The sequence below is a fragment of the Ictidomys tridecemlineatus genome, chromosome 5, assembly GCF_052094955.1.
Source record: "Ictidomys tridecemlineatus isolate mIctTri1 chromosome 5, mIctTri1.hap1, whole genome shotgun sequence".
Classification (NCBI taxonomy): Eukaryota; Metazoa; Chordata; class Mammalia; order Rodentia; family Sciuridae; genus Ictidomys; species Ictidomys tridecemlineatus.
This window is the reverse complement of record NC_135481.1, coordinates 122,792,941-122,806,016: the sequence shown is the minus strand read 5'-3', so window position 1 is coordinate 122,806,016 and position 13,076 is coordinate 122,792,941. Positions and strand designations below refer to the sequence as shown.

The following is a 13,076-nucleotide window of genomic DNA, read 5'->3' as shown; positions in this document are numbered from 1 at the left end:
TATGATGGAATGAATTTATGTTAAATGTTAAATTACTAAAGTAAAGAGTGACTTGAACTAAACTGATATGGTTATTGGGGGTTTAATTTAATGGCCATTTAACTTACTAGATACTTCTGAAATATTTAAAGTACACATGTCCTCTTAAGAGGGTTAAATATGTACCTCTGCAGTCTTATGCTTCTCATTTTTTTAAAAAAAAGGTTTTTTCAGGGCTAAGGTTGTGGCTCAGAGGTAGAGTGCTTGCCTAGCATGCATGAGGCACTGGGTTCAATCCTCCACACCACATTAAAAATAAAATAAATATACTGTGTCCACCTATAACTAAAAAATAAATTTAGGGGCTGGGATTGTGGCTCAGCGGTAGAGTGCTCACCTCCCATGTGCGAGACCCTGGGTTCAATCCTCAGCACCACATAAAAATAAATAAGTGAAATAAAGGTATTATATCCAACTATAATTAAAGGGTAAATATTTTAAAATAAATAAAAAGACACATTTAAAAAATAGGTACTATTTAAAAATTTTTTTTCATCACTTTCCTAAGATCAGTTCTGCTTTTTTTCCAAAAAAGAATTCCATGATTGTAATTTGTATTTAATTTGATCCTACCTCTGAGAGAGAGGGGGCGGGGTAGGAGTGTGTGTGTGTGTATGTGTGTATGTGTTTAGGGGCACATGGTTTGGATGAGGCTTGGGGAGGAGTGAGGGGCAGGATGAGATGGGTAGCAATGGGGATAGAATAATTAAGATTTATAAGGGTATATGGTTAGGATATACAGTAAGGGTTAGGATTATGGATTAGGGTAAAGGATTATGGTGAGGTTATATGTGAGGGGTTACGGTATGAAGTATGAGGTATAGTGTGAAGGTTAGGGTTATATTTTAGGGTTTAGGGTCTTCAGAGTTTGTAGCAGGTGGGAATCACACCCCACCCCGTTACCCTGCAGTGCCACCTTGTGGAAAGAGGAAAGGCTTTGGGAAGGAATATCTAGGTATGAGTGAAATCTGCTGAATATCATGTCCTTGATTTGTTCAGGGCACCTGACTTTCACACTGACAGTTTTTTTTTTTTCAGGATTTTTCTTTCTCTCTGATGTGGACTAAGTAATCAAAGGGGTAAAATATTGACTAGTTTTTTGTGTATGAAAAGGCAGACAAGCCTCTATGTTTCATAATTCAAAAAACATAATATGAAAAGGTATTTTGTATATAATTAGGGGAGTTGATTGAGTGCACACTATGTGCTTGGCATTAATGATACAGTGGTGGATTAACTAGAATTTCTGATCTTGGGGAGATTATGCTGTAGTGGCAGGAGACAGGGGTAAGCAGATGAGTATATGGTGGTGAGTATGGAGGCTAAAAGGACTGAGAGGTGGAACACTGCCATTTTAGATGGATTGTTAGGGAACACTTCCTTGACCAGGTGTTGAAGGAAGAGGTAATCTAGCCATGTGAGCAGCTATCCAACAGAACAGCGGGTGCACGGGCCCTGAAGTGGGCATTGGCTTGTTCTGTTGGAGGAGGTGCGAAAAGGTTAGGTGGCTGGAAATGAAGAGTGGCAACTGGAGGTGTCCAAGAAGTGTGAATGTATGTGTTGCAGGTCATGCGGGCCTTATAGACAGCACTTAGGACTTGGGAATTTTCTCAGACGAGAGCAAACCACAGGAAGGTTTCCAAGGAAGTGATGTATCTAAAGGGCAAGCATCAAAACAGAAACTCTTGCACACATCCTGTCTGAGAGGTGGTAGAGGCTTGAGCTAGGGTGGCAGCAGTGGGTACATGTAGCAGATTCTGGGTATGTTTTGAAGTTAGGGTTGACAACAGGCTCCTGTCCGTCATTTCTGAGAATCTCTGTGTGTCTAGTGTTCTACTCAGGTGCCAAGTTAGAGAATAGAAGGCCTGTCCTCTATAGGCTTAGGATCTAGTTCTGAGTTTTTCAAGCTTTTTTTTTTCAATTAAAAAAAAACAAACGGGGGCTGGGGTTGTGGCTCAAGCAGTAGCGCGCTCGCCTGGCATGCGTGTGGCCCCGGTTTGATCCTCAGCACCACATACCAACAAAGATGTTGTGTCTGCCGAGAACTAAAAAATAAATATTAAAAATTCTCTCTCTCTCTCTCTCTCTCTCTCTCTCTCTCTCTCTCTCTCTCTCTCCTCTCACTCTCTCTTTAAAAAAAAAAAACGGGGTAGGAGGGGAATACACAGGATGAGACATACTTAGGTGATTTCAACATGAGGTAATGGGTCACAACTCACTCTTGGGAGTCTCAAAACACTGAGTAGAGGATGTAGTCGAGAAAAGTGCTGGTTATGTAATGTAATAGTGCTGTACCACAGAGGAGGCTCCTTCCCAGGTTGGGTCAGGTGGGTGGACAGTGGTGGTCGTGAGCAGGTGTGTTCATGTGATGTGGGCAGAGGCATGATTTCCAAAAAGAGTAAAGAGCACCCCTTCAGCATGCTGTGTTCCTTATAACGTGGTCGCTCAGCTCTGCTTTCCTGCTGTAGCTAACCAAATCTCTATTTATAACATATTAATCTTTTAGGAAGGATAACATATTAACTTCTTTTTTCCTTTAATTGTTTTTCTCAGTTCCCTAATCCTATTGTGTTTCTTCTCTGTTCTGTTCATATTATTAAAGAAAAAGTTACATTTACCCATTAAATTGTGACATGTCATCAATTGTGAAGTTCATTGTGATTTCAAAGATGTTTAAATATGAACAAAGGATGCTTCTAGAATTTGCACAGTACGACATTTGTATTGAAGATTCTTTAGTTCACTAAGGTAGAGAGCCCCAGCACACAGCAAGAAAACATATTTAAGGAGGATGGATAATGCAGGTTTATTGAGTAGACTGGGTATATCATGCTCTGCTAGTGTATATGAATTTCTCAGGCATGGTGGGGTTCTGACTTTTGTGTCATTCATGAAATTAGCTAGATTTTAGTGTGCGTATCATGTGTCAGGTACTGACTAAGCAACAGGAAACTAAAGATGAGACAGTAAATTGTCAGGAAGGCATGTTCTAGAGAGGGAAGGGAGACACGGTAATGCTCACTGAAGTGAAGAATGATTGGGAAGAGTTACAGATCACAGAGTAAGGAGCTTGTGGCTTCCCTGGAGAGAAGAGGAGATACATGAAGTTTTGCAGTTGGTTGCTGTGACCTGAGTTTTGAAGAGTGAATAGGAGTTTACAGCAAAAGGGAAATGGGTAGAGGGACCATGACCAGTGAAACCTGACTCACTCCTTTGGAGCTAAGAGTGAAGTTGCATGCTGAGAGGAGTAAGACCTGGAAGGCTAGGACTCTGCAGTTTGTCCTATCCTCTGGGTTTTCTCAGAGTGAATATCTTGAGCCCTATGGGATTCTCTGAGGGGAAGTTAGAGATTCACACAAATATCACATTAGACTCAAGAAGAAAAAAAACCTGTTTCCTGTTTATATACCATTTCCTGTTTATATACCAAATGTTTTGGGAACAGAAGACCTGAGTGCAAGTGAATAACATTGCTGATTTTTACATTTAGAAAATGACCCTTTGATGCAGCCACAGTAATGTTTATAGCAGCTCAGTTCACAGTAGCTAAGCTATGCAAGCAACCCAGGCACACTTCAACAGATGAATGAATGAAGAAAATGTGGCACATATACACAATGGAATATTACTCAGCTAAAAGAAGAACAAAATTATCGCATTTGCTGGAAAAATGGATGGAACTGGAGACTAATGTGCTAAGTGAAATAAGCCAATCTCCAAAAACCAAAGGCCAAAATGTTCTCTCTGATATGTGGATGTGGACTCACAATAGGCATGGAGCATCTGGGAACAAGGAGTGAAGGTTCACTGAATTGGACTGGGGAATGAAGGGAAGGGAGTGGGGAGGGGAATAGAATAGATAGTAGAATGAATTGGACATAACCTTCCTGTGTCCATATACGAATACACGACCATTGTAACACCACAACATGTACAACCACAAGAATGGGTAGTTATACTCCATGGATGTATGATATGTCAAAAAACATTATACTGTCATGTATAACTAAAATGAACAATTAATAAAAACCAAAGTAAAAAAAATGGCCCTTTGGTGATGGAGGATGGGCTGGGGTCCCAGAAACCGGTGTCAAGGAAACCAGCTTAGAACTGTTACATAAAATCCCACCATTGATACAAACATGTTTAATCTAAAATGCTCCAAAACATTGGAGCATTTCTAAGAAAAAAAATTTAACAATGAACTGAAATTACATTTAGTTGACATATATTTTAAGGGAGGAGAGTTTTGGGACACCTGATCTTTGGTCAAAGAATAAATACAAATACTCTGCAATACTTTCTGATTTTCTTTTAAAGAAAATTTTGGTTTAAATTGAGCATCTAAGATATTGTTTTTAAAAAATCCCTTCCAATATGATATCTTGAGGTCTTAGATCAAAGTAGTAGAATTTTGAGATTTTTATAAAATTGACCTGGCAATTTTTATTTTTTAATTTTTTAAAATGCATTGTAATTTATTTTTATGTTTGAGACCATTTATTTTTCCTTTACTGTATTAATTTATATCTTTGGAAAATTTTTAATGGATTGGATTTTTAGTCTTTTTATCAATTTTTAGGAGCTCTTTATTTATTGAGATTAGCCACTTATTTGTAATATGAGCCACTTATTTACAATATTTTCTTCCCTAGTTTATCTCTTTATCAGACTCTTTTTTTAATATATTTGAATATATCAATATTTATCTGTGGTATTGGACTTTATATTTAAAGGGTTTCTTTTCCCCCCTATATTAGGGATTGAACCCAGGGGCACTCACTCTACCACTGAACTACATTCTCAGCTCTTCTTTTTTTTTTTTTTTTTTAAATCCTCTTTTATTTATTTATTTTTTAAAGAGAGAGTGAGAGAGGGGAGGGAGAATTTTCAATATTTATTTATTTATTTATTTTTTAGTTCTCGGCGGACACAACATTTTTGTTGGTATGTGGTGCTGAGGATCGAACCCGGGCCGCATGCATGCCAGGCGAGCGCGCTACCGCTTGAGCCACGTCCCCAGCCCTCTTTCTAAAAAAGTGTTTATTTTGAGGCAGTCTCTGAGTTGCTGAGCCTGGCATTAAACTTAAGATCCTTCTGCCTCAGCTTAAGTGGCTCAGATTACAGGCATGCATCACTGCACCTGGCTAGGAAGAGTGTCTATACTCTGAAGTTACAAAAAGGGATTTACTTCGGTTTCATTATGGAATTTTTATGATTTTGTGATTATATCTAAGTACTTGAGCAAGCAGGAACTTATGTTAGTGTATGAAGTATAGTATGAATTCATTTTTTTCCCATGTGGATATTTTAGTTGTTCAAACATCATTCATTGTATCATCTTTTCCCCTTGATTTTAAGGCACCTCCTTCATCTTTTGTCATTTTTTTCCATATGGAATTGTGTCTGTGGGACATCAGTTTGTCCCATTGATCTATTTGTGTACTACTGTGATATGGCTTTGAGGCTGTATAACACCTGGCAATACTAGTTCTTTGCTAATGTTATTTTTTTTTTTTTGGCATTTTCCTGATTTATCTTACTTTCTTAAATTTTTTACATGAACTTTAAAGTCAATTTATTTATTTCCAGAAAGTAATCCTTCAGGCATTTGGTAAGGGAGGTGTTAGAGGGATCATTTTAAATTTACTTAATCTCTTCATAACAAGTAAGCTAAATTGGAGTTTTGATCTCTTTTCTTACAGATGATATTAACCGTGTTCTTGAGCAACAATGAACAGATTTTAACAGAAGTTCCTGTAACACCAGAAACAACCTGTCGAGATGTTGTAGAATTTTGCAAGGAGCCTGGAGAAGGCAGTTGTCATTTAGCTGAAGTGTGGAGGGGAAATGGTATGTATTATGTTTTATAAGAATGAGAATGTTGTCACTTGGTTGTATGAGGTGATAAGGAGTTGAGTAATTAATATAAAAACAGTTATATTACACGAGGGTAGGGTTTTATAAAATGGTATTTGTTAAAAAGCAAGGTGTGAATTGACTCTTACCATAACCATTTAAGATAAGCAGGGAGGGTAGATCTAGCTTTTTGTAAGATGTCTTTTCCTTTCCCCATCAACCAAATGAGAAGACCCTGGTCCTCTTGAGCCTTCATTGTCATAACATATGTCAGGTTGGTCAATGACTCTTCTTTTCTCTTCTGGTAATGTCATGGAGGCACTAGCTTTGTGTTCCCTCACTTGAGGAACTTTGTAAATGGTGTGTCTTCCATAAATATTACTAAATTGAGAAAGTAAAATCCTGATTCATGTTGAAAGAAATTGTCAACAAGCAGGGCAGAGAAGATCCATGTAGGTAATATGATTAGCAAGCACCAGAAATTCTGCAAAATAGTTTGCACTGTAAAGAAGGGGTTGAATTTGTATAGGATAGTCTATCCCAGATAGCAGAAGTAATGCAAATGAAGAAAAGAGGGGAACAGAATATGGTGTGCTGCCAAGACAGCTAAGACCAGGAAGGTTGGCAGCAGGCAGAGGCTGGAGCAGCTCGTTATACCAGACCTTCAGCACTGCAGAGTGGTGTGGCTTTTTCTCAGCAGAAGGAATTCGTATGGATTTTAATTAAGGAATGACATTCTAAAAATAATGTTGGTCAATAAACAATGAGCCTGAAAAAAGTACCATGCACATGGGTCTGTGTTAGACAGCGAGAGAATGATCAACTGGAACATGCTGAGTTTGAGGTGTTGAGAGATGTATAAAATGAAAGTGTCTAAAGGACACTTAGAGATAATGAAGTCTTAGCATTTTTTTCAACAGCCTTTTTGAGATGTAATTCACCTACCATACAGTTCACCCATTTAAAGCATACAGTTCAGAGGTTTTATTATATTTACAGAGTGTGCAACCATCATCACAGTTATTTCTAGATTATTATCCTTGCCACCAAAAGAAAAAAAGAAACTCCTTACCCATTAGCAGTGACTGACTCCCTTTCCTTTTGACCCTCTCATCTGTCGGTAAACACTAATGTACTTTCTGTAGATTTGCCTATTCTAGACCTTTCATACAAAAAGAATCATGTAATACAATCCTTTTTAGATTGGCTATTTACTCAGCTTAGTGTTTTTGAGGTTCATTCATGTTGAAGCACATATCAGTAATTCATTTCTTCTTGTGGCTGAATGTTCCACTATATGGATATATTACATTTTCCTTATCGATCGGATGGAGAGTTACTTATTCGGTTGATAGACATTGGAGTTATTTCCTTTTCATGGGCGTGTTCTATGAACGATGCTCTGTGAACTTTTTTTTTTTTGGTACTGGGAATTGAATATTCAGGGGCATTCAACCACTTACCCACATCCTCAGCCCTATTTTGTATTTTATTTAGAGATAGGGTCTCACTGAGTTGCTTGGTTTAGAACTCACGATCCTAGTGTCTCAGCCTCTGGGATTACAGCCATGTGCCACCATGCCTGGCTGCTCTGTGACAAAACGCAAGTTTTTGTGTGGATATTTATCACATCTCTTAAGTACATACCTAGGCCTAAGTCACCTTGCTAGGGCTTACGGTAATTCAGTGTTTAACCTTTTCAGGAACTGACAAACTGTTTTCCAAAGCAACTGTACTATTTTATTCCAGCATCAGTGTATGAGGATTCTAATTTTTCCACATTTTTGTCAACACTTCATATTTTCTGTTAGATTTTAGCCATCTGACTGGATAAGAAGTGGTATCATGGGTTGAGATTGTGGCTCAGCGGTAGAGTGCTCACCTTGCATGGATGGGACCTGGGTTCGATCCTCAGCACCACATTAAAAATAAAGGCATTGTGTTGTGTCCATCTACACCTAAAAAATAAATAAATATTTTTTAAAAAAGAAAATTTTTAAAAAAAGAAGTGGTATCCTTGTGGTTTTGGTTTGCATTTCCTTAATGATGAATGATGTTGAACATCTTTCATGTTGTATTGGTCATTCCACATCTTCTCTAGATAAATGTCCATTCATACCTTTTGCGTGCATGTGTGCGTGTGTGCTAGGGTGTGTGTGTGTGTGTGTGTGTGTAGATGGACAAAATGCCTTTATTATTTTTGTGTGGTGCTGAGTATTGAACCCAGTGACTCATACATGTGAGGCAAGTGCTCTACCACTGAGTCACAGCCCCAGCCCAACCTTTTAATTTTTTATTATTTTGAGAAAGAGTCTCACTAAGCTGGCCCCTTATTTGCTGTTCTCTGGTCTCAGTATTCCAAGTAGCTGCTCATCACACCTGGAAACTTTTGTCTCTTTTTAAGTTGAGGTGTATTTATCCTTTTTTCCTTTTCTTTTTTCTTATTTACATACTTACTTACTTTTTGTGGTATTGGGTATTGAACCCAGGGATGCTCTATCACTGTGTTATATTCCCAACCCTTTTTAGTTTTAATTTTGAGATAGATTCTTGCTAAGTTGCCAAGGCTGGCCTGGAACTTGGATCCTCCTGACCTAGCCTCCCAAGTAGCTAGGATTACAGGCAGGGTATTTGGTTTTTTGTTATTAAATTGTATGAGCTTTTTATATATTCTAGATACCAGTCCCTTATAAGGAATATGACATGGAACTATTTTCTCCCAAAGTCCTATGCTTTTAATGTTATCCTTAGAAATCGGAGTAAAATCTTCAAGGATAGATTGAGTGAAACTTGACTTCAGTAAACATTGGATTCTTACTTAACTATAAGGATAAATGTCCATTATATAAGGAAGAGGACAGGTCCTCAATTGTCAACCTGATGATAGCCACAGGAAGGGAGATAGTAAGTAGAAATAGTGTTTTCTAGGAGACCAGTGTTAGAACCTGATTATTCCGTCCTCTGGACTCTTAACACTCTGTCACTTCTGATTCTTTTTATCTATCTCCCTCTTCTCTCTTACTTAGCTTGAAAAGAAGTAAAATTTTGCAAAGGTATCATAGCCTCCAGTGGTCCATGGCTACCCAGGAATGCTCATCTCCCTGATGCAAACCCTTTGATTGGTGCCATTCTTATCTCCAAGCCTATCTCAAACCCTTGGTTTTACTGCAGCAGGGATAAGGACTGCTATCTGAAGTACCAAGGGCCACTGCACATCTATTGGCTATGCTCTTTACATTGTGTATAACATTTCCTAGGAGCTTGACTAACTTCTGTTCATTCTTTGCTTCTCATCTCTTCTTTGACTTTCAGAGGATGTTAGTTATCTCTCCCTGTGCTCCAATATTGTCATGGTATTTATTAAGCAATTATTTATAAATTAAACCTCATCTTTTGTTGAACTAAAATTTTTGAAGGCAGGAACTTCTCTGTTCACCATCATATCCCCAGGGCCCAGCCTAGTGCTCATAATAGGCATTAGGAAATACTTGAGTCATTGAGTGAAATGAGGAAGAAAAAGATTTTCTAATGAGTTCAATTCAAAGGGAGGGGAAAGCTCTACCAGCCTTTCTCAATTTTAACTTGGAGGAACCCTAAAAGTAATTTTTAGGCTTCATATGATCAATATGTCCTAGATATAGTAGTCCAGTATTTTTTTTTTTAAGAGCTTTGTCTTGGCTCATGATTCTGGAAGTCCAAGATCTAGGGACTGTAACTTGATGGAGAGACCTGAGACAGTGCAGGGCATCATGTAGTGAGAAACAGTGCACCTGTGTACTTGTCTTTTTTTTTTTTTTGGTGCTGGGGGTTGAACCCTGGACCTCATGCATGCTAGGCAAGTCCTCTACCACTGAGCTATATCCCCAGCCCATTGGTGGTGTTTTTGTTTTTGTTTTTTTAATATTTTTTTTAGTTGTAGATGGACAAATACCTTTATTTTGTTTATTTATTCTTATGTGGTGCTGAGGATTGAACTCAGGGCCCCCTACATGCTAGGCAAGTGCTCTACCATTGAGCCACAACCCCAGTCCCCATCCGTGGTTTTCTTGAGTATTGGGAATTGAATCCAGGGGTACTTTACTACTGAGCCATATTCCCAGTCCTTTTTATTTGTTTTATTTTGAGACAGGAGCTTACTAAGTTGCCAAGGCTTGCACTGAACTTGTGATCCTCTTGTCTAGTCTCCTAAACCACTGGGATTATAGTCATGCACCCCATGTCTAGCCCATCACTGCTTCTTTTGAGTAGAGAACATTTCTCTTAAATCTTGTGTTTGTTTACTAAGCCTGCCATATCAAAGTACCATAGGCTGCATAGCTTACACAACAAGTTTTTTTTTTTTTTTTTTTTTTTTACAATTTCAGAGGCTAGGAGTCTGAAATCAAGGTTTTAGCAGGCTTAGTTTCTTCTGAGGCTTTTCTCCTTGACTTGTAGGTGTGTCTCCTCCTCCCTATATCCTCAAGTGGTTTCTTTTCAACTCTAAAGGACACTAGTGATGTTGGGTTAGATTGGATTAGGGTTCACCCAAATGACCTTATTTAACTTATTACCTCTTATAAAGACCTTATCAGTAAATGCAGTCACATTCTGAGGTACTGGAGGGTAGGACCTCAACATCTGGATTTAGGAGGGATACAGCTTAGCCTGTAACAGTGTTATTTGGCCAGTTTATCATCCTACTCTTTCTGTGGTTCCCTGCCCTACACAGGTGTCAACCCCAATGCAGATCTGTGATGTGATAGAACCTTTTGTCTTCTCATTTGTTACATTTCCTCCTTGATTTTTTTTCACCTTATACAAGAATGCCTAAAAATTTTATCATAGATTCCCACTTTACAAGATGTTAATGAAGAATATTTTATATATTATGGTATGTATAAGGTAGATTTTTTCACTTTAAAATGAAAATAATGTTAATTAATTAGACAACCTTTTTTAATATTTATTTTTTAGGTGTAGATGGACACAACACAATGCCTTTATTTTTATGTGGTGCTGAGAATCGAACCTGGGTCCCGCCCATGCTAGGCGAGTGCTCTACCGCTGAGCCACAATCCCAGCCCTTAGACAACCATTTTTTAAAAATATGTTTAGCTATAGATAGGCACAATACCTTTATTTTATTTATTTATATTTATGTAGTGCTGAGGACCAAACCTGGTGCCTCACAAGGGCTAGGCAAGTGTTCTACCATTCTTATAATTTAAAAAGTAGTGAAGCTTAGTTTACTTTTAAGAAATTAATCTTTCCGTCTAAAAATTTTATAAATTCATAAAGTGAGACAATAAATTTCTCTTAAATAACTGGGTTAAGACAAAATGGAATTTAATTTTTATTAAGTTATGTTCAAGGGCTGGGATGTGGCTCAAGCGGTAGCGCGCTCGCCTAGCATGCGTGCGGCCTGGGTTCGATCCTCAGCAGCACCACATACCAACAAAGATGTTGTGTCCGCCGAGAACTAAGAAAAAATAAGTAAATGTTAAAATTCTCTCTCTCTCTCTGTCCCCCTCTCTCACTCTCTCTTAAAAAAAAAAAAAAAAGTTATGTTCAACTTGGTGGATTTAAATAACACTTGTATATAGATTTTGTGTGTGTGTGTGTGTGTGTGTGGGGATTGAACCCAGGGACTTGTGTATGCGAGGCAAACACTCTATGGACTAAGCTATATTCCCCAGCCCCTATTGATAATGTCAATTAGTAAAGCAACCAAAAATAAACCTAAAACCATAATTCAAAGCAATAATAATAAAAATATGGCCTCAGACACAATTTTATGCTAAACTAAGGGACATGGTTAGATTAAATACAGGCCATGCTGTTGAAAAAGGTAAATACACATGTATTTTAAAAATCATTTTATAGGCCTATATATATGAATTGTATTACTTTTGAAACTAAATATATAGAATGAAATTCACCTCCTGAATATTTCATCTCATGCTTGTTTTGTTTTTATTTTTGTTTTCTGTACAAATACTCAATTCTGAGTTGAACTTGAGCTGAGCACACATGGGTTCAGCCAGACTGTTGTTTTAGCGACACAGCCTGCCTACATTTGTAAGACCACAGCAGCAGCCATATTCACAGTGCGTGTTACGTGTCTGCAAATGGCAAGGCTTTCCTTATGGGAATTAGACTGGACCTAGGAATAGAGCAGGAAGTCACACCTTGAATGTGTGAGTAGATTGCAGCTGATAAGTTATTTCTCTTCTCTACACATCAAGTTCTCAGAATGACCCAAAGATTTAGAGGAAGGGTCTCTTGCTCAACCACACACTTGTGTTAAAAGGAAGGAAGCACTGTCCTTTGTGCTTAAGCTCTCCCAGGTGGTTTCCTAAGCCTCAGGGCTGCTGAGCTTTAAAGTGCTTCCTCACTTTTAAGCATAAGCATAAGTGGTGATGTGCCTTGAATTCCTTTTTATATCTTTAAGATAAAAGTCACATATGTGAACATGACTGTGTGAACATATATAATTTAGCAGTTTTCAGTGCAGTCACTATGTTGTACAAACATCATCAAACTCTGTGCCTCCACATTCTCCTCCCCCACTCTCTGGCAACACTGTCCTGTACTAACAGTATGTGTTTGACCATTTCGGGTACTGAATATAAGTGGAATCATATAATATGTGGCCTTTTTGGTCTGGCTTCTTTAACTTAGCAAGTTTTCAAGGTTCATCCATGTGGTAGCATATATCAGTACTTCATTCTTTTTATGGCTGAATCATATTCCATTGTTTGTTGTACTTTGTTTATCCATTCATAAGTTACTGGGTATTTTGATTGTATCAGTCCTTTTAGGCTGCTATAGCAAAATGCCTGAGATTGGGTAATTTATAAACAGCAAATTTTTTGCTCAAAATTCTGGAGGCTGGGAAGTCCAAAATAAGAGAGAACATAGGTTTTAATCCCAGCACTGCTAAAAGAAAATAAAAGAAAGAAAGGGCCAGGTGTAGTGATGCACACCTACAATCCCAGTGTCTCATGGGGCTAAGGCAGGAGGATCATGAGTTCAAAGCCAGCCTCAGTAAAAGTGAGGCACTAAGCAACTCAGTGAGACGCTTTCTCTAAAAAAAAAAAAAAAAAGAAAGAAAGAAAATAAGGTTGGGGATGTGGGATGTGGCTCAGTGAGTTTAATCCCTGAGTTCAATCCTTGGTATACACACACACACACACACA

The 13,076-nt window shown here is 38.1% G+C and overlaps 1 protein-coding gene across 3 annotated transcripts in view; it reads left to right on the top strand.

The window, feature by feature from the left end:
• Ppp1r13b (protein phosphatase 1 regulatory subunit 13B) overlaps positions 1-13,076 on the top strand; it is an 86,377-nt gene that overhangs the window by 21,643 nt on the left and 51,658 nt on the right. For all 3 annotated transcript variants that reach the window (XM_078050975.1, XM_078050977.1, XM_078050976.1), the window contains exon 2: positions 5,745-5,892. In XM_078050975.1, coding sequence (XP_077907101.1) covers positions 5,745-5,892 — 148 coding nt within the window. The remainder of the gene's footprint in view (positions 1-5,744; positions 5,893-13,076) is intronic.